Source organism: Myodes glareolus, chromosome 8 (genome assembly GCF_982192425.1).
Source record: "Myodes glareolus chromosome 8, mMyoGla1.1, whole genome shotgun sequence".
NCBI lineage: Eukaryota > Metazoa > Chordata > Mammalia > Rodentia > Cricetidae > Myodes > Myodes glareolus.
In genome coordinates this window covers 92,316,196-92,338,579 of record NC_142033.1, presented here as the reverse complement: position 1 = coordinate 92,338,579, position 22,384 = coordinate 92,316,196, and the positions used below count along the sequence as shown (strand labels likewise).

The 22,384-nt window shown below is 35.4% G+C and overlaps 1 protein-coding gene and 1 non-coding gene across 7 annotated transcripts in view; one reads left to right on the top strand and one right to left on the bottom strand.

Moving 5' to 3' along the window:
- Window positions 1–22,384, bottom strand: part of Usp34 (ubiquitin specific peptidase 34) — a 178,261-nt gene that overhangs the window by 34,462 nt on the left and 121,415 nt on the right. For all 6 annotated transcript variants that reach the window (XR_007232311.3, XM_085692268.2, XM_048435543.3 and 3 more), the window contains 17 exons: window positions 21,640–21,786; window positions 21,497–21,553; window positions 21,336–21,413; window positions 20,922–21,016; window positions 17,427–17,599; window positions 13,852–14,005; window positions 12,076–12,154; window positions 9,685–9,738; window positions 9,495–9,590; window positions 6,918–6,982; window positions 6,758–6,833; window positions 6,623–6,670; window positions 6,446–6,511; window positions 3,573–3,653; window positions 1,890–1,975; window positions 1,225–1,393; window positions 1,051–1,125 (listed from right to left, as the gene is read on the bottom strand). Coding sequence is in view for 5 of the 6 variants with exons in the window: in XM_085692268.2 (XP_085548394.2) it covers window positions 1,051–1,125; window positions 1,225–1,393; window positions 1,890–1,975; window positions 3,573–3,653; window positions 6,446–6,511; window positions 6,623–6,670; window positions 6,758–6,833; window positions 6,918–6,982; window positions 9,495–9,590; window positions 9,685–9,738; window positions 12,076–12,154; window positions 13,852–14,005; window positions 17,427–17,599; window positions 20,922–21,016; window positions 21,336–21,413; window positions 21,497–21,553; window positions 21,640–21,786 (1,599 nt within the window). In the remaining variant the exon portion in view is untranslated. The remainder of the gene's footprint in view (window positions 1–1,050; window positions 1,126–1,224; window positions 1,394–1,889; window positions 1,976–3,572; window positions 3,654–6,445; window positions 6,512–6,622; window positions 6,671–6,757; window positions 6,834–6,917; window positions 6,983–9,494; window positions 9,591–9,684; window positions 9,739–12,075; window positions 12,155–13,851; window positions 14,006–17,426; window positions 17,600–20,921; window positions 21,017–21,335; window positions 21,414–21,496; window positions 21,554–21,639; window positions 21,787–22,384) is intronic.
- On the top strand, window positions 18,321–18,464 carry LOC125401309 (small nucleolar RNA SNORA79). The gene has a single exon (XR_007232315.1). It is a non-coding gene; the product is annotated as a small nucleolar RNA SNORA79 (small nucleolar RNA).

Genomic DNA, 22,384 nt, shown 5'->3' with positions numbered 1-22,384 from the left:
TCAAAACTATTCATCCTAGATATACCCTTTAATAACTTTTGTTTTATTGCAATCAACTTCTTTGGATGATTAATAAATGTAAAAAATTATGAATATATTAGGAGTATTTCTTACTGAAAAAAATGCCTGTCACACATACAACAGAATCTTAATTTGTAGTTTCTAGATGGTTTAAAGTAGCAGATATTTCAGAGAGAAATTCACTCCAGCTCTGAAACTCAAGAGGCTATCAGGAATGGTAGTAGTCAATTGGCTAAGACAGGAGATAGTTAAATCTGAAGTGAGTCTAGAATACATAACAAGATCCTATCTTAATAATAAAGAAAGGAAGGAAGGAAGAAAAGAAAGAAGGGAGGAAGGAGAGGGAAGGGGAGGAGAATAGAAGAGGTAGGGAGGGAGGGAGGGAGGCAGGGAGGGAGGGAGGGAGGGAGGGAGGCAGGGAGGGAGGGAGGGAGGGAGGGAGGGCAAGAAGAAGAAAAACAGTAAAAACAAGTAGCCCACACAGGCTGGAATTGGATTAAAACCAACTCATGAACTTTAAGAAGCAGCTGTTTGACCATAGATCAAAACCAAAATTACTATGATCTAAAACAAGCCAAATTCTCTAAGCTTCAATTGTCTCTTATGTATTATGGTGAAATAAACTGTACTCTTGAGCATTATGAGAAGGATTAAATGACATATTACAAGTAGGTCACAAAATCCAATCCAAAGTAGCAATCACAATAGAATGTACCTGACAATAATAATGAAGAGCAATCACCAAAACCATGAATACAAACAACACATGGCTTCACAGATGCCATGGTTAAATTGTGGCTACTAGGATGAAGTCTATTACTTTGTTCCACACCTACTAATGAAATTTGTTTTTCTACTCGGTATATGCACTAAAGTAACAGTACCAAGACCAATGAATCTAGAACCCTTAACGTTTCCAAACAAAAAGACAGAAGGAACTTTAGAAGTTTCTAGGACTGTGACTCTGCATGATGGGAATGACTAGAAGCATGCCTCTGTTGCACTGACATATAACAAAACTGTACTTACGTTTTCAGGTCCTTTGGTTCCCATATAGAAATGTACCATTGTAGATATGGCTTGCAATGAAAGCAGAAACTGGCTCTAAAGACAAGTGATTTAAATTTTTAAATAAAAAACAAATTGGAAATACTAAAAGGATATATAATTAAAAACAAACAAATGGGTAAGAATTTGCCTTACCTCTTCTTCACCCATCTTGGCAAATTCATAAAGGAAAGCAAAATACTCTGTAAGATGTTTGCTGTGAGGTTTTACACCATGTTCCATAATTAACAACAGAGTTCTAACAAAACGAGTGACACATGAACGACCACCAATATCTTCTACTGAGGCATCCATATCATCTGACCTGAAAAAAATAAAAATAAAAAAACAAATACACCTTATAGAACACAATAAATCTGCAGATAGATACTGTTTGAGACCAAACTACTCTTTTTTGTTTTTTGAGACAAGATCTGGTTGTGTGGCCCTAGCTGGTCTGGAAATGGCTTTATAGATCAGGCTGGCTTCAAACTCATAGAGACTAGCCTGCTTCTGCCTAATGCTGGGATTGGAGGTATTAATCACCATGATAGGAGAACAATCTTTAAACTCCAACTGACATCCATTAATTTTGTGAAACAAATACCAACTTCAATTATGAAGTAGTAATGTTCCTGCTACTGAGACTAAATCACTCCATACAAATAGTTGTTGAGAATCCTAAAGAGGCACTTAATTAAAATTTCAACAAATAATGTTCCTTTCTTGACATGCATTATTAGAGACAAATTTTTTATAGCACAATAAAAATATCTCCTTATAGATATTTAAAAGTCTTTTTTTCTAAAAGGACTTCTTACCCGTCTTCCATTCCTGGTTGTAGATAGAGATGAGCATGCACAGGTCTCAATCTCTGAATCACATGGATACATAAACGCTGAAACATCTTTAAAGAAGAAACTCACATTAGGTAACAGACACTACAAATGAAGCATGTCTAGGTGTTGGCACACACCTGTAATGTTAGGATACAGGAGGGAAAAGCAGGAGGACCGCACATTTGAAGCCACTCTGTACTTTAGGTAGTAAGACCTTATTTGAGCAATAATAACAGAGACTGCAGGGATAGCTCAAAGGTGAAGGGAATTTCACTATGCACCAGGCCCTGGGTACAAGTCCTCAGCACCAGAAAATTATTTTTAAAAATTCAGCTTTATGATAAGAGAGAAAATTCAAACTATTGGTTTAAGGAATATAGATAATGATACTTTCCCAGCTGGGGCACATGTGTTGGGAGAATACAGTGGAGAGAAACACAGTGGTGCAGCCTCTGTGGTAAAACTAAATATGTTAAATCTAAGAATGTTACTAGCAACCCACTTTCAAATATATGGAAAACAAAACTAAAACACAGATCAAAACAAAATCATAGAGGCAAATGGCTACATGTGCATCCAAAATAGTCAGAAATCAGCAAGAAAGCTGTATGTGGTGCCCACCCTTATAACCTGGCACTCTATAGGCAGAAACAGTAGTTTCAGTCAGCCTGGTCTGTCCACCTAGTGAGTTCCAGGTCGAACTGCTCAATAAAACAAAAAGAAACCTCAAATGTGCATCCAATGAACAGATAAAGACAATGTTAATGCAGTCAATGTTCATCTAATGAACAGATAAACAAAATGTTAATGTAGTTGATGGAATATTTGCTGGTGGGGGGGGGAAGAGATGAAGTATGGATACTTTTTTCTGTTTGTTAAGAAGTTGCACTGTAGCCCAGTTTGCTCTCAAACTCATGGCAATCCTCCTAACTAAGCCTCCTGAATGCGACCATTAGAAGCAGGAGTCAGCATAACCAGTTCCAGACATACATTTTAACATTGACAGATCCTAAGAAGATTAAGTCAAAGCAGCCAGTAACACAAAAAACCACCATGACTCTATAGAAACTGTTGGAAACAGGCCAATCCATAAAAAATGAAGAGCAGAGTCATATCCATAGAAACCATGAGGGCAAAACAGGAGGAAAACACCTAGAGATTCTTTTGAAGGTGATGGACGTTTCTGAGTGAATTGTACAGAATAAGACTTTTCACGACTAGGAAATGTTCTGACTACACAGAAGACTGCTAATACCCATAACAAAAGAACTATCCTCAATAACAATTGTCAAGTGGCATAGCTCAGATTAAGCTTTGGATATACTAAACATAACTATAAAACAATGTTTAAACAGTCATGAATTAACCCAAAAAAACTGATCCATTTTGCAATTCTTTTGGCACAAAAATTAATTTATCCTATTCATGTAATTTTGTAGGTCACTACAATAATCTTGGCAGACTCTGTAAGGATGAGAAAAGCTGGCAGTAATAGCTGGTCTTACATAAAGGACAAAGTTCCTGTCACTTCAGAGCTGATGAAAACAAAAGCAAATGACTTCTATGACAGGAGACAGGGCTTTGTAAATTATTTTCAATGCCATTTATAGGCCAATTTTGAATAAGCTGAGAGCCACTTCTTTTTTTAAAGATATCTTTCCTTACCTGTCTCACAATTTGATTAGGACATTTAATTAGTATCTGCATCGGCCACCAGTCATCATCAGCCATGCGGTCCAAAAACCACTGTAAAACAAGAGAACATGATTTAATATCCACACAGTACTTATTAAATGAAGCAAAACCCGCATAAGGATATTTACTTGATGATTCCATGATTTTAACTGCTTATTAAATTATTTCAAAATGTTAAATCTAAAATACTAAGGATCATTTCATTATAGGACTCCACAGATGTCAATTCATTATTATACAAGAAGGCAATCTGAGGTACTTAAAGAAATAGGAAGCAGTATGGAGAGAAAGTAACTGTGATAGATAAAAGAAGATTTAAGAGAAAAGTAAAATGTAGACCTTGTCAGAACACAAATTCAAACCAACTGAAAACAGTTTGTTGCCAACAGAGAAAACTAAGCATGAAAAATGTATCGCTGAAAGTAAAGAAACTGATGAATTCTAACCAAAAGAAGAAACTGAATTATGGTTAGAGTTATTTTTAAAGTTCCCAACTGTTAGATACATATACTGAATATAATTATTAAAGAAATAAAGCTGGGTGTAGTGACACATGCCTTTAATCCCAGCACTCTCAAACCAAAATATTTACATATAATGCAGCTCTGAAGATAAGGACTGTACAACTGCTGGTATACAAGTCTGAGCTTAGAGATCCACCCTGGTCTACAGAACTAGTTCCAGGGCAGTTAGGACTACACAGAAAAACCCTGCCTAGAAAAACCAAAACCAACCCAAAACAAAAGATATGATTTCAGAGTTTGATGTGTAAACATATCTGCTAAAAGAAGACATCAGAGAAGAGCTTTGGAATGCAAAGTCAATCTTTGTGGAAGTTAGGTAGCAGGCAAAGCAACCTTTCATTTTGAATTTTCCCCATATTTTACTTAAAATTTTTTTTTGAAATTTTATGACCAGGTTGTCTTTTTGTACTAATAAAAGCTAAAACTACAGAAGGATATAAGAAAGCAAAAGTCTTCAACTAATTTCATCTTATATGCACTATGCCACTAACTCACATATCTAAAAAAGAACCAAAAACTTGCATTACTAGGAAGGCTTATAATTTTTTTGGTTGTTAATAGAAGATTATATTATTTATTTATTTATAAAGGTATATTTATTTATTATTTATACAACATTCTGAATCCATGTATGCCTGCAGGCCAGAAGAGGGCACCAGATCTCATTACAGATGGCTGTGAGCCACCATGTGGTTACTGGGAATTGAACTCAGGACCTCTGGAAGAGCAGCCAGTGCTCTAAACCTCTGAGCCATCTCTCCAGCCCCTGTATTATTATTTTTATTAAATTTTATAAGCATTGCTTTTTTTGTCAGCATGTGTGTCTATGTGAAGGTGTCAGATCTTGTAATTACAGACAGTTAGGATCTACTGTGTGGGTGCTGGGATTTGAACCCAGGTCCTCCAGAAAAGGAGTTGGTGCTATCTACCTGATGAGCCATCTCTCCCAGGCCCCAAAGATTATATTAAGATGGCACTTCAGTTCTATTAGTAAATTATCTCTAGGGACACAGTTTTCTTACAATGGGAAGGAAATAAAAATGGGCATAAATTGATCTACCAGGACACATACGGGGTTTTTGTTTGCTTGGTGTGTATACTACCATTCTGCATGTATGTGTGTATGCTGTGTGTTTGCAGAGATGTGGGAGTCAGATGGGCTCAGGAGAAGGCTCTTTCCTCCCATCTTTACGTGGTTTCTTGTGATTGAATTCAGGTCCTGAGGCTTGCGCAGCAAGTGCCATTAGCCATCTTGCTCGCTCCTAAATACGTTATTTTATATTAAAATTCAAAGTAGTTAAGAGCTCAGAGTGGTGGTAAGCAACTATAATTCCAGTATTCAGAGATGAAGAGATGATTGCCTTTAGTTCAAAGCCAGCAAAAGATACACAACAGAACAAAAATCAACCAATCAATCAAACAAACAAAACAAGGTAAGTGAGGGGTAGGAAAAATGGGAAGGTTTTGGCTCAAGCGAGCAAGGTTCTGGTTATAGGAGAAATAAATTCTAGGGGTACTACATACAGTACAGCTAATGGTTTATTAACACTGAATTGTTTACTTGAATTTGCTGAAAGCATACCTAAAGTATTTTCATTCATACATAACAAATACTATCTACATAGTCATCGATTCATTAATTTGATTGTGCTAAATATTTTACAATGTACATATGTACAATGTATTTTACATCTTAATTATGTACACTTTGTATTTATCAATTATACCTCCAAGATAGGGGATACAAATCGAATTAAGACCAAAAAGGGTAAAAAGACTATCTGCAGATGAGAGCTTAGTTCAGAACATCTGTATAGCATGTTAGGCCCAGAATTCAACACAATCATCAACCAGGAAGTGATGCATACCTATAACCCCAGTACAGTGAAGGCAGAAAAAGGAAGTCAGTCTTATGATGTAACTCATGTAAATGCTGAACTCACTAAATATATATACACATACATATGGTGCAAACTGAACTTAACTCATGATTAGGGTCCTGTTTTTCCCAGCTGTGTGCTGGGATTACTGTTGTGCACAATCACGCCCAGAATGGAATTGTTTTTATGTTTATGCAACACTAAAGGGAAAATCAAAGACTATAAAAATGAATTAATACTCAATCTTTATAACAGATTTGAAATATAAGCAATAACTTTCTAAGGGACAAATATTAGGAACAACTAACAAGGAGTACTCAAGATTCATAACAGATTAAAAACAAGTTTGCTGCATCATCTCAGTTAAGATTTAAAAGAACAAAAAAGAAATTTTCTTATCAAGAGATTTTTAAGCATGCAATGTTTGCTGTCATCTTACCTCACAGGCTGCTTGACTATTATTAAACTGTTTGGTCAGTAGTTCAATCCACTGAAGCATTGTTGGCTAAAAAGAGAAAAGAAAAAAAGTCATTCAAGATTTTAACCAATGATAATAAACACCAAACACAATTTAAAATGTAATGGACATAAAAATCCGTAGAACAAAAACACATACCTTCTCTTTTGAATGAATAAATGTCTCTAAAACAAAAGAAGTACTTAACTGTAAAAAAAAAAAATCAATTAAGCAAGAAAGAGTCAATTACTGCAAAGTAATAAATCTAACAAAGTTGTCTAAATTTATCATCACCTTTGCTGTCATTAGGGACACAGCTTTAGGATCTGGTAATGTACTTGGAATACAACTGCACAGCTGCCACATGAACCTGGAATTTAAAAATGAGTTACTAAAATTCTTACAGAAGACTTTCTTTAGAAAAAGAAAAAAGACAAAATTTATCCAAACTTACCCAAAGTAAGTGTGTTCAAAAATGTTTTTGTCTTGTAAAAATTGCATGTTATCATGCCAAATCCACTGGAGAAAAAAAAAGTTAGCACTTATCAGAAAGCAGTTTATTAAATGTATTTTAATATTTTAATTTAAACAACAAGAAATAGTATAATCTAAAAACCCACAAAGGTAAAAAACAAAAAATATGCATTTAAAATTCATGTTGACTTTCTAGGGTTTGAGAGGTAGCTCAGCCATTAACAACATTTGTTGTTCTTTTGAGGAACTGTGTTCAGTTCTCAACACCCGCCTGGTGGCTGATAATCATTCATAAATCCAGTTCTGGTAAAGCCAATGCCTCCTGACGTCCATAGGCACCAGGTACACACATGGTACATACATAAATGCAGGCAAAATACACACATAAATTTTTTTAAAAAAATCTTAGGGTGGTTCCTAAACCTAACCCCCTTTCCAAAATTTTTTATCTTATTTTGTTTGTGTGTATATGCATGCATATATGTATACCATTTGTGTCCTTCTTGTTCATGGATGCCAGTAAAGGGTGTTGAAAGCCAAAACCAGATCCTCTGTAAGAAAGAGTGTGTTTTGTTTTGTTTTTTAGCTTCTCAAGACAGGGTTTCTCTGTGTAATTGCCATTGCTGTCCTGGTACTCACTTTGTAGACCAGGCTGGCCTCAAAGTCCCAGTAAAAAGTGTTCTTAACCACCAAGCCATTGCTCTAGCTCCACAACCTGCCCTTTAAAAAGCTGTTATCTGTTTGACCATGTCAGTAATCACAGGTTTTTAACATTATTTATAAAGACTTAGAAGTGTGAGCTCTGAAATGTTGTCTAAAGAGCAAATACATAAAAGTAAGAAAACATACATCATGCCACATTTTGACAAATATAGGTTTTCAGAGCAAGCAATGGCCAGGCGGTGGTAGCACATGCCTTTAATCCCAGCACTTGGGAGGCAAAGACATGTTCCAAAGCTACAGAGAAACCCTGTCTCAAAAAAAGAGCAAGCAATGTTTAAATTTGATAGTAACAGGGCAGTGATGGCATATGTCTTTAATCATAGCACTCTGGAGGCAAAGGCAGGCACATCTCTGTGAGCCAGTTTCAGGAGAGTTAGAGCTACATAGAAAAACCCTATCTCAGGGGGGAAAAAGTCTGTGGTAAAATTTAGACATTAAAAACAAACAAACAACTATTTCCGATCTGAGGCCAAGTAGAACAATGCTGCTATTTTTGCATACCCTTAATTCCTTAGAAAACTCTAAGGAGGCTTCCAGCCTTTCGGCTCCACAGTAACAGTATATTTTGGTGGTAGGAGCCTTGTGCATCCTATACATGTGCTCTACCACTGAGCTCACGCCCTCAGCCTCACAAAATTATATAAAACGAACTTCTGTTTGATATATTGCTCTTACTAGTTGTCTTTTTTAGCCATGTGCTTCTATAAGTATCTTGAAACTTCAGATGGTATGCTCATTTTTTTTTTCTGGTTTTAATATTTGAGACAGGATCTGACACTGTAGTCAGTCTTAAAATCACAGCAACCCTCTGCACGTCCTCCTTAGTATTGGTATAACAACAGGCTTATAGCACCGTATTTAGTGGGTAGGCTCATTCTGAACTGACAGTGTCATTCGTTCTTCACTAAAAATATTCAATTATCTCTACCTGCCTTCCAAGCCTGTTTTCTTAGGGCTCTTGTTCAGGTTTACTTCATAGGCTTTGAGCATCTCTAGACCCTACAATGCTAAGGAGTCTACAAAGCTAAGGAGTCATGACAACATGTACCTGTCTTATTAAAAGCCTTAACAGCAACAAAGTCCCATTTCAAATTTCTATCTAGATCCATTTTTATTTCTAGTTATCTAGAAAGAGCCAGGCTCTTTGTCATAATTCTATGCTGTGGACATAAGACTAATATGTCTCCTAGATCCCAAATAGTCAGTGCTTGTATTTCTGCTTCATAAATCAGTCACCTTATTTCCTTGATGGTCCTTTTGGTACGTCATCAGTAAACCTTGTTTAACTGTATACTTAAATACTAAAACTGAGTTTTTCAAAACTTCCCTGATAGTTTTTATAAATAATTATTTGATCTCAAGTTCAAGTTTCTTCCTCAACTCACTAAACATCACAGCAATATGTCTTCTTTCAGTTACTAAATAAACCAACAAACACGGTTTTGCTTAAGAAAATTTGAGGGGCTGGAGTGTGTGTTGAGTGTGTGTGTGTATACACGTTTGGAGGCAGTGTGTACATACAAGTCCAGATACCTTCAGAGTCCAGAAGAAGGTGTTGGAACCCATGAAGTTTCAGACACTGCTGGCTGTGAGCTCCTTGTCAAGGGTGGTGGATTGTTGGCAAGAGCAGCAAGCACTCTTAATTGCTGAGCATTTTCTCATATATATTTTTTCATTCAGTCATAAGTCAGTATTGCCTTGACTTTTTTGTAAATATAAGATCTAACTGGGATTGCAGATATTAATGTTGCACTGCTTGTTTCCATATTGAGGTATCTACTGCATAAACACCTAACACAATTTAACTGTTGCTAAAAACCAAATTAATTTTTACCTCTAGTAGCTCTGAAGAAACATCAAATTTGTATTCTCTGCCATTTTCTTCCTCTGGTTCCATGCGTTTGTAAAACAGCATATATGCACTATGTGTCTTTATGAAGCAAAAGGAAAACAGTTTAATTTTTGACAACTTATAATTTAAAAATATGCAGCATTAAATTATTCCATATGAAAAAGATGATCACCTTCTCAAAGGAGAAATCCATAAATTTATCTGTAACCGAATCATAGGTTTTTGTCTGTGGAAAAAAAAAATCACTTAGCAAGATTTATACATACATTATTTTGTAAACACGTATGTAATACTTCAAAGTAACCTTGCAAATAACTTTAAAATAACAGTGAATTCATATAAATCCTATGTACATGGGCTGGGGATATAATTCAGTGTTAGAGAACTTGTTGAATATGTACCAGGCCCTCTTAATAACCAGTAACACACATATGCATACACACAAAAACGAAACCAGTCACCTGGAGCTACAGGTACAACGCAGTATTAAAGCAGTTGCCTAGCACATACAAAGTCACAGTTTGATTCACTGCAGCCATCCAAAAACAGTTCTATGCACTTCACAAATGTAGCTGGAATATCCTAACATGATTGTACATGTCTTTTAAGATGCTGAATACTATAAAACTGTGATGAAGAATGTTGTTGTAACAACAATAAAACAAAACAAATGAAAACATAGCAAGAAGACAGGTAGTATGGGCCTATTTTTTCTATGTTAAATGGAAATAAGTACCAAAAATAATTATGGATACAATAGCCAAAATATATTTTTGACTAAAAAAATACCTTTTCTCCTTTGTATCTCTTCTTTTAATATTAGTCAAAGTGTTAAAAATGGCCCTGACATTGTTTTTTCTGAACATTTCCCTATTCCCTGTTTTCATGGCTGTTTGCAGATGTCCGCTGCTGACACAAATTCAAGAGCTCAGAAGATGACTTTGTCATCTCTGCCTTCCTTCTTGCAGAAACCAAGATTGCCACTGATTGCTTGCTATATAATTTCTCAAAACCAAATAAAATGACCCTTCAAACTTAAAATTTTTCTTCAAAATACTTATCAATTTACTTTGAAAATCAAAAGTTCGAGCCTCAAAACTATAACTTTTTGAATATGAAGTGGACATGTAGTATATACATAAAGTATATACATATCAGTATATACATGAAAAAGATCTTAGTTAAACAAAAATATCAGAAGAGAAATAACTGGGCAAAAACCAAAAATAGAAACAGAAAAAGCGTAGAAAACAAACAATAAAAAGATGGAATCTGAGTAATACAGGAGGGCTGCTGAGAACACTAAAGGTCACCTCTACCTGTGTGATAGAGGTGTATGCCTTTATCCCAGCACTTGAGAGGCACAGGTAGGTGAATTTCTGAGTTTGAAGCCAGCCTGGTCTACAGAGTAAGCTCCTGGACAGGCAGGGAAACAGAGAAAAACTGTCTAGAACATCCAACCCCCAAGAAAAGCAAAGAATTTTTTTAAGGGAATCTGCCTTGCTGCATTACAGATAAATTAATAGTAATGGTATGAGTCAGAGGCACAAGTTCTTGAAAACAAAGACTCAAAATATTCAAGGTGCTTTTCAGAAAAAAATAAGAGAATGAGATGAGAAATTTATCCGTTAAAAGAAGAGATTTATAATAATGCTTTTCTTTACTGTTTTGAATACCTAAAGAAAATGTTCTAGGAATAAAATCTAGAGATATGAGTGGTTTAGACATAGAATACTATTCAAACAGTGACTTCTTTTTTACACGTTTCCAAACTGTAGCCATACTGCAATCAGACTGCAGATAGAGCATACAGAATGAGAAAGCCTTCGATTAAAAAGAAGTTCTATGCAGAAAAGTTATAATAAACATGGTTTTTAAATTTAAAAAATTTTAATGCCTTGCACACTTCAGTTAATGCACTCCCATTGAGCTACCCCAGTAAGATCAGTAAGAAATTTAAGAATGATATTCTTTTATCATAAAACCGCCGTGGCCAAGGCTGCTTGGCAATGAAGAAATAATTATTTCAAATTATTGGAAATCAACTTCCGTGTGTAAGATTTTCCAGATTATAAACTGGGCGGAGGAGGCGCATGCCTTTAATCCCAGCACTCGAGAGGCAGAAGCAGGTAGATATCTGTGAGTTCTCTGGTAAGGCTCCAAAGCTACACAGAGAAACCCTGTTTCGAAAAATAAAATTAAAAAAAAAAAAAAAGATTTTCCAGATTATGTCAGTAAAGGGTAAATTCTTTTCGCTCTAATACCATGGATTTTTGAATATCTGGTATGTTTAATCTAATTTTTCTATCAATTACAATTGAATTGTAATTCAAATTCTGGCTTATGATTTAATCTTTCCATCTTACCTTCTTTATAAAACTATGGTTGAAGAAATAAATAATAAATTTAAATATTTCTTAGTGCCTGATATATACAGCAAACACACAATAAATAAATCTTAGATTGAATAAAAGCAGGTATAATGATGTAAAGTGAGTCTGCTACTTCATGTTATGATAACTGCAAATTCAAAAACCAGTTACAATTACTAAATCAAACTTACCGTCATCTCACCACCAAAGCATTCAGAGGCAAGTTGAGCAGAATCAAAAGGTTTTACCTCAGCATCATTAAAAAGATACCTACAACAGAACACATGTAACTGTACTAGATATCTCTGCATAGTGTCTACTCCTTAAAAAAAAAAAGACTTAGATGTATTAGTCATATTATTAGATGAGGTAAATTCTAGTAAATTCTTACTTTTAAAACTCTATTCTAGAAATTGGGATTTGCCTCACATATGTGAGGCACTGAGTTCCATCCTTACCACACACATGCTAGAATATAAATCTGGGCCAGGCGGTGGTGGCACAGGCCTTTAATCCTAGCACTTGGGAGGCAGAGGCAGGTGGATCTCTGTGAGTTCAAGGAGAGCCTGGTCTACAAGAGCTAGTTCCAGGACAGCCAAAGCTACAGAGAAACCTTGTCTTGAAAAAAAAAAAAAAAAAGCCTAATATATGTGTGTGTGTGTGTGTGTACAATCTGATAGATTCAGTAATTATTGGATATTAACAAAAATAAAGAAGGTATGCTTAGAATTTAATATGCAAAACAATTAGATAGGAAAGATTAAGAAATATGATAAAACACTAAGATACAGACATCATTTTAAAATATATGAACAAGGGGGCTGGAGAGATGGCTCAGCTGTTAAGAGCATTGCCCACTCTTCCAAAGGTTCTGAGTTCAATTCTCAGCAACCACATGGTGGCTCACAACCATCTGAAATGAGATCTGATGCCCTCTGCTGGCCTGCAGGCAGACACACAGACAGAATATTGTATACATAATAAATAAATAAAAATAATAAAACACGAACAAAAAACTCAATAAACTCAAGGAAAAATAACCAAGTAAACAAAAAAAGTACATGTGAGAGGTTGCAGGGAGGAAAACAAAGGGTGGAAATGATATTATTTTCTATATAAAAAGGACACTTTCGGCCACGATGTCTCAGAGAATCAGAAATAAGAGCTAAATGCAACTATTCTGCTAACTGCCTGTAGATTATGTTAGTGGCTATGCATTCTGTTCAAAGCAGTTTTAAGGAATTAGAAGAGGGCTTAAGCACACATACAGTCCCTATACATGGGACGCTTCCTAAAGACAGCTCAAGTCTAACAAGCAGTCACTATGTGACTGACGCTAACTTGATAAAAAACAAAACACGTGGAAGGAACACGGTAGGTGAACAGAATGGAGAACAGTGCAATACCCTTTGTAATCTCTAAATAGAAGGCATTCAATAAAGAGCACCTCTAAGAATGAACAAAGGTAAGTACGGATTTGCTGGGTACAATTTGTCTGTGACTCCCTAAGACTGTTACTATCGAGCTCATTCTCCAAAGGAAGGCCTTTATCAAATTCTCAAGACATAAGGCCCATACATAAATTTCTGATTTCTACTTTTTGAAATTTGCCTACAATGAAAAAGTTTTTTTGTGGGCCACAAAGATGGTTCAACAGGTACTTGCTGCCAAGTATGACAACTGAATTGGGACCTTGGAACCAACATGGGGAAATGAGAGAACCAACTTTTAAAAGCTGTTCTTGGACCTCTATGCATCCACCTATCAATCTGCCTAAAAAAACAGACAAGACATATATACAAGGACAAACTGTTTTAAAAAATTATTTAATGTTCTTTTTCCCCTAATTTCAAAGGAAGTTTTCAGAAAACTAAAAATTCATCAGAAGAAAGAACTACCATAAACATATATACTTTAAAGCAGGGGAAAATATTTTGAAAACTAAAGGAAAAATATTTAAGACTTACCACTTATTGTTTCTATAAGCATGTGGATTGACTATGTCTCTGATGAAACTATAATAATGTCCACCATCTGCTGTTCCTGTATGAACAGTCACTCCAATTAAGTCATACTCATAGCTTTCTGTGTCTTTGGAATGGTCGCTGACTTCTTTAAAACCTAATTTACATGAAATAATGAAAGTTATTTTAAAAACACACAACAATGTTATTTTAAGATTACTTTTTACAAGGTATTTATGTATAGAAAAAGGGTAAAAACTTTATAAATAAAATAGGTATATTAAAAACTACTTGCAAGGCCACAGACTACTGTTACAAGGAACATATTATGCAATTAACTTTTGAAAAAATTAACCAACACCAATGTGATATATAAACTATGTGTTTAACTTAACTAGCCCTTTAAAGCAGTATGCCTGCTTTTTTTTTTTAATTTTATTTTTACCATCAGAGAAAAACAACAACAACAACAACAACAAAATTCCAAGACCTAAAAAGAGCTCAGTCTCCTGCCACTGTATTGATACATATTAGGAACTGGTTGTCCACAGAAATAAAGGCATCACTCTAATCTAAATAATTTTAAAGTCAAAAGGTAACAGAAGATACTAAGCAAAAAGATTACAGTTGATCTGACAAGTCTAGAAATCTAGACTTACACACACACACACAAAAGAAAAACTAAATGTAGGAGCAAAGCATAGAAGATTTGCTTCAGTGCACAGTCTAAATCAGAAAGCAAATTGCAGTAAAGAGAAAATGGCCACAGTGTTAAATCAGTGGTGGAGAAGCCTTACTATGCTTATGAAGGCAATGCTAAGACTGGCAATACAACACATCATCCAAGTCCTAAAAACCTCCTCTATAAATTCATGATCTCTCCATGCATGTAACAAAACATCACATGAAAATACAAAGAAGCAGGGCTGAGATGAGGTCTCACTGTGATTTTCAAAATAGTCTGATAAAAAAAGCAGGATGTGTACAACAATGACTATTTTGCTTGCATTTTCAAATGTATTACTATGCGACCCACTTACTGGAACATATAAACATACAAATCCTAATTAAAGTTATATCCCTAACTATATATTTCTTTATACCTGTGATTGTATTCTCTTCTCCTATCTTTGAAGAATTAGTAAGTTCTCTTGAAGAAATAGACTATAACTCATTGTTTACATTTTTCATTTCCCACTCTGTGAGGCTAAAGTTTTACTGTATATTAATTAAAATGCTAGCCACTGGAGTTAAAGATTAAACTGGATTCTCTTTCCAAAAGTTAGGATGGGATACTGATTTCTTAAATAATTAAATTTTAAATATAAAATTGCCCTAACCTGCCAGGTGGTGGTGGCGCATGCCTTTAATTCCAGCACTCGGGAAGCAGAAGCAGGCAGATCTCTGTGAGTTCGAGGCCAGCCTGGTCTACAAGAGTTAATTCCAGGACAGGCTCCAAAGCCATAGAGAAACCCTGTCTTGAAAAAATAAATAAATTTTAAAATAAATAAATTGCCCTAACCAATATAAACAATATAACAAGGAACTTGGTAGTACATATGTAAGAAGCTTCTTCCTTCTTCTAACATGCCCCCCAAAAGCCATGCGTTAGGATGGATGATGTCTTTAGTCCCAGGACTTGGGAGAGACAGAGACAGGTAGATCTCTGTGAGTTTGAGACCAACCTCAGCTAGACAGAAATTTCCCAAAGAGCCAGGGCTACATAGTGAGACGCTGTCTCAATAAAACAAAAAACCCAAAGCCCTATGGCTCTTGAGGCACATATCATTAAGTTCGAAATAGTGTGGTGGTTTTCAAGTTGTGAAAAAAAAAAGACACTGCTACTTAATTCAATAAAATCTCACTTTCCTACTTCAACATTTAAAGCAAATTACTCTGATAAACATAATCAAAGTTTTCAACCAATTATTTTTGGACCTACTCTTTCTTAAGAGTTTTTCCTTGTGGAGACTTTAACATATAAATTCAAATTCCTCTTAACTACTGTTGAAATTAAAACTCAGTCTTCCATGATTCCTCACCCCTCTCTAGTTAAAATATGTGGGGAAGCAAAACTTTAAGGTTCTGTCATTATCTTATTGCTTACTGCTTATATCTTACTGCTGCTTTAAGAATAGTCTACACTATAAAAAATAATAAAATAGTTCATTTATTAATCCAATTATGAACCCTAGGGTCTGAGGTTATATTGGCTGAATGCTAGTGTCTACAAAGGTCTGTGTTCAATTTTCTGCACACACACAAAAAAGTTAATTAAGTTCATAAATTCCACCTATCTATTGGTACTTTTTCATCTAAGGCCCCAACTCATTGTAGTTGCATCCCCTTAGATTTGTCATTGTTCTTTCATCCAAACAGCTTTCTGTTTTAAAACTTCTCTGATTAAAAGCCTAATGTCCAGCTGGGCATGGTGGCACATGCCTTTAATCCCAGTACTTGGAAGACAGAATTCCAAGGGCAGCAAGGTCTACAGACTGAATTTGAGGCCAGCCTGGTCTACAGAGTTCCAAAACAGCTCAAGGACACAGAGAAACTCTTTAAAAACAAAACAAACAAAAAACAATCTAATGGTCATACAATAAATAATAAGCAAATAACAAAATTGTTAATATTGCCCAAAGCTAAAAATATTCTGCCTTTAAGTTGTCTCACTAATTATTCTGCTAACCTTTCATTCAAGAATTTATCCGTTCTTCTCAATTTCTTCTCAACTCTGTATCTCTGTGTAAATACTACTTTCTCATGGAAGTCTTAATTCCTCAAGACCTTTGACACACTGATTGCATATGAGAATATACTACAATTTCAGGTTCAATGGAAGACTTGCCACCTAGACCTCAATTTTTCAAGGGCGTAAACTTGTAAATGTCCTAACATTTTCTAGCTAAGTGAGTAAATATATTACACTGTCTCTGCCAAAATTTTCCTCCCTAAGATAGAAAGAGAGCCTGCTTTTCCAGAAGAGGTTGGATTCCCAACACCAAAAGCATGGATCATAACCATCCATAACTCCAGTTGCAAGGAAGCTGATGCCCTCTTCTGGCCTCTGTAGGTACTGTGTGTATGTATGTATGTGTGTGTGTGTGTGTATATATATATATATCACAGATATACACGCAGACAGAACACCCATACATATAATAAAATTCTTTTCAATAAGAAATTTTTCTGCCAGGCGTTGGTGGTGCATGCATTTAAACTCAGCATTTGAGAGGCAGAGGCAAGTGGATCTCTTAGTTCGAGGCCAGCCTGGTCTACAGAGAAAAAGTTCCAGGACAGGCTCCAAAGCTATATATAGAGAAACCCTGTCTTAAAAAGAGCAAAAAAAAAAGGGGGGGGTGTGAAAATCCTAAGAATCTACTTAGGAAAAAAAAAAATTCTCATATTATGCTAACTGTTGAGAATCAGGTAACTGACTTTAACACTGATGAGTTTCTCATTCAAACAATTAACATTAATGTCATTTTCTCCATTCAAACAATTTCCCTTACTAATTTGGTAATTAGTTTTGGTAGAGACTTAACAATAAACAAGAGAACTGAGAAAAATGAACTTACCATCTTTTCTGTCACTCTTTCCCATTAGAAAATCTTCTGTGTAGGGTGTCATATCCAAACGTAAGGGGAAGGAAAAGTGTGTATTCACTTTCTCTTTCATCATTGTGACCATATTAAATGTGTATCTCATAGTATTGAAACTCAGTATACGAGGTAATTTCTTAAAACATGCCCTGAGAAGTAGGGGGAGGGAAATAAGCTTGTTAAATATACTATTTCAAAAATATCTTAGTTCTATTTATATTTGTGCTACATTTATCTTAATATTCAGCTTAAAGTAATAATATTCTAAGTTACATAATGTGTGTGTGTGTGTGTGTGTGTGTGTGTGTGTGTGTGTGTGTGTGTGTAGTTGGGGTTGCTTACCCATTCAGGCACCTGTGGGAGGCAAGGGATTGATGCTGGGTGTCATCTATTGTTCTCAATTCTATTTCTTTTATAGTTAAAACATCTTAGTTTGTGCACATATATGCACTCTTATTTATGTATGTGGGAGAGTATGTGCCATGACATGGGTGTGGTGGGCAAAGGACAACTTGCTGGTGCTTCTCTTCTACTTCTATGAAGTGTGTCCCAATAATCAAACTTGGGTTGTAGGTCTTGGCAAAAAAAAGGGGGGGAGCCTTTACTCACTGAGTACCTTGAAGGCCCTCCACCTTTGTTTTGTTAAAGGTTCTCTCAATGAACCTAAGGCTTGTTTATGCCACTGGCATTGTCCTGTTTCAGCTTCACAGTATTGGGGTAGCAAACTCACATGCCCATGATGGTTTTTCATGTGGCTGCTAGCTCAGTTTTTAAATATTTTGAAAATTTATTTACATATGTATGTATGTATGTATGTATAAATGTATACATTCATGCATGTGTGCGGATCAGAGACAAATTTCTAGAGTCTGATTCCTTCTATTTATTGTCTTTAGGTATGGCACTAGGATTTTAGGTCATCATATATTAAAATTGATTTTTTTTTTCACTCAGAGAAAATTAAGATATTGGGATTATCTATGATTTCTCTGAAATTTGAGGGATCAAACAATATTTTTTAAAAAAAAAAGACAAAGAAAAAAAAGAGTCTGATTTTTTTTCCACCTTGTTGATGCTAGAAATGCTTTTAGCTGCTGATCCAGTTCACTGCCTCCTACAAGGAATTACATATTAAAGGGGAGACAAAAAGCTAGGAAGATCACGCAGTTGGTAAGACAACTGCTCTGTAAGCAGGAAGATCCGTCTCAGGTTCACATTCCCAATATTCATTAAAACCTGGTACAGTGTCATGGGCCTATATTAACACCATTGCAAAGAAAGAAACAGAAGGAGGATCCTTGGGACCTAATCAGCAAACTCCATGTTCAATGGGAGAGCTTGTCATTAAAAAACAAAACAAAACAAAAACAAACTCCCCACCCCCCCAAAAAAACCAAAATCAAATAAAAAAAAAAAACCCCAAAAGATGGAGAGATACCCAAAACTGACCTTTGGCTTCCACACACACAAGTACACATGTCTATGTCTATCCCTACACATAGTACACTCACAAACCATACACATCTAAATTGATATAATATGTGAGAATCATGAGAATAGAAATACATAAAAGTGAATGAGACTATAAAATTGTTTTCATAAGTTGGTAAAGGTAGTTTTGATTTTTAAGAATTTTTTTTAATGATTCATTTTTATTTATACGTATTTCAGTGTGTCTGTATATATGCAAGCCAAATGTGGGGGTATCCATGGGGCCAGAAGGGCGTTGGATAACCTGAAGCTAGAGTTATGTTTTTGGTTTTGGATTTTTGAGGACAAGGTCTCACTATATACCTCCTACTAACCTAGAACTGCACTATGTAGACAAGGCTGGCCTTGTACTCCGCGGAGATACACCTGCCTGTCTCCCAGATGCTGGGATTAAAGAAGTGCATACTCAGCCCTTAAAACAGGACTCACATACAGACAACTGAAAGTCATAGGCTGTGGATGCTAGGAACTGAATTCAGGTCCTCTAGAATACCAAGTATTCTTATCTACTGAGCCATCTCTCTAGTACCTATTTTTGCTATTTTTAATTGTTTGCTTGAATGTGTATGTCTATGTGTGTGTGTGTGGGGGTGCATGTTCATAAATGTAGGTGTCCTCAAAAGCGCACCTGGAGCTGGTGTTATACATAGCTGTGGCCCATTCAATGTGGATAATGAGAAGTAAACAAAAATCCTTGGTAAGAGCATTATAAACTCTTTACTAAGTCATCTCTCCAGTGTCACTTAGTGCTCCTCCCTTTTAAATTTGAGGGCAACTATTATTTTTTTAAGATTTATTTATTATATATATAGTGTTCAGTCAAAATATATGCCTGCACACCAGAAAAGGGCACCAGATATGTGGTTGCTGAGAATTGAACTCAGGACCTTGGGAAGTTAGCCAGCGCTCTTAACCTCCAAGCAATCTCTCTCCAGCACCTCTACTATTATTTTCTAAAAAATTCTATAAAGAACTGTAACTCAAGAAAAAGTATTTATGATAAATGCATTAAAACATGAACAATCCAAAATAATGACAATACATGTAATGTAAAGAGAGAAAAAAAAACACTTTGAAAGTACTCAGTGGTGGTTCACGCTTTTAATCACAGCACCCCAGCACTTGGAAGGCAGAGACAAGCAGATCTCTGTGAATTTGAGGCCAGCCTGGTCTACAGAGTTAGTTCCAGGACAGCTCAAAAGCTACTCAGAAAACCTGTCTCGAAGAAACAAAACACCCACCCCCAAAAAGAGAGAGAAAGTACTACAAAAAAAAAAAATTTAGTACTTCTAAACTGAAATTTTAACTCCCAAAACATCCAGCTTCCATTCATATCTCTTTCAAAGATCCAGTTAAGAGTCAATAGCTCACACAACATTCTCAGGAGAGAGAATTCAGTTCCCCCTGGACTACACTGTCACACAGTATCTGTTCATCTGAATACACTGCCTGAGAAATAATTTCAGAATTTGGAACTCACTCTGATCTTTCTGTTACTCCATATCATCAACTGTTAAATAAGAAATAATTTTTGTATTAGTAATATACAACACGTCGTCATAGTGACTGAATTTAATCACGTAAAATTCTGAAAGTACTTCCCAAATAAAAAATATTGTAAAGTTAGATATTATTCTTTAAGAACTAGTCACTACACCCAGACATCTGCGTCACTGCAGACAAGAGGATCACTCTTCTTGTCTTTCATGTCTATCCTTAGGAAACACAGATTTCTGGAGATTCTTACTTTCAACCCTAAACATTCAAACTCACTGGATAATAAAAGTTACTAAGCAATCAATACTGAGCTCCAAAAAGCTATTATTACCTGAGTCACTATAATGTATTGTTGATTCACATTAACTACATCACATTTACACACAATTAGGAAAGGTCGAGACTGGCTTATTCTTAGTTTGTCTTTTAGTTCCACTGGGTGCTTTATTTAAATGATAAAAATTACATATCAAAAAGCATTACCTTTTTTCAGCTCTGACTTTCTTTCCACAATGAGAACAAGTGTACATGTTGTCCCCTTCTAAAGTGTCTTTAATAGTAACTTCATCAAGAGATTCCTGTGTATAAACCCATAATTGACATCATTTACAACACGAAATTAGGTCAGAATGCACAAAGAGAGATCAATTTCTTTATTGACAAAAAATAAATTCAAATTAAATTGATTTTTTTCCTCTTATGAACTCTGTCTTTTAAAATATATTTACACTTTGAAAAATTACCGGTTTTGTGGTCTATCTTTAATACTTATTTAAATAGCAAAACAAGAAAGAAAATACATGAAAATAGCTATTTCTTTTCAAGACAATGAATTTGTTATCACATATACATACATAAATCATAAAACAATCTCAAGTCATGTCCGGTATCACTCACATAAATATTCTTCATATCTGCCACCTGGCATCTTACAGTATAAAACTCTTCAGCAGTCTGACTAACATGTTCACAATCCTAGATGAACCAACAAACAAAAATTAGCAATTTGTTATAAGCTTTAAAAACCCTTATAAAATAACAAAAAAAATTATACTTACCAAAGACACAACATTGTTTGTAATTACACCTCCAAATAGGCTTTTGACGGTATTTTTCTTTAGAATAAAACAAATCCAAGTCAGTGATTAAAATCCAAATTTGTATAAACTTTAAACAAATTTTTCAATATTCTGGTACTAACCAGTTCTGGAGACATCTCCTCAACTTTAGTAATCAGATCTGTAAAGAACTCTGTCATATCTTTCTGCTCCCCAGTATTAAGAGGCTGCTTGTCCATGGTGTATGTTTTACAGAAAGGTCTAGGGTTATATGCTTTGCACTCACTCTCCTGAGAGAAAAGAGGGAAAGGATATATCAAATAAGAAATGGTCAATACATTCTTAAATGAACAACAACAAAATCATACAGAGTGTAATACACAACTGTAATATACCACTGTAATACACCCTTTACCTTACCACTTGGAAAGGTAAAGGCAGAAGGATTAGGAATTCAAGGCTGGCCTTGGCTATACGGAATCAGAAACTCCTGGGTGTACAAGAGACCCCAGCTCAAAAAGTTGAGAACAAAAACTGGAGCAGTATTCCACTATACCCAGCTAAGCAATGTTTTCCCAGATACTCTCTTAAACTTCATTTTTACTTGAGCTGAACTGCACTTTTAATTTAATGATCCTCTTATAAAAGAAGGAACAGTTTGTAGGCAAGCCTGGAGGGCATCTTCTAAATCAGTTATTGATGGGGGAGGATACATCCAGTCTATTGTGGGTAGGGTCATCCCTGGGTTGTAGTCCTGGTTCTATAAGGAAACAAGCTAAACAAGTCAGTAAGCAGCACCCTCCAGGGCCTCTGCATCAGCTCCTGCCTCTAGGTTCCTACTCTGTTTGAGTTCCTGTCCTGACTTCCATCAGTGATGGGCTAGAATCT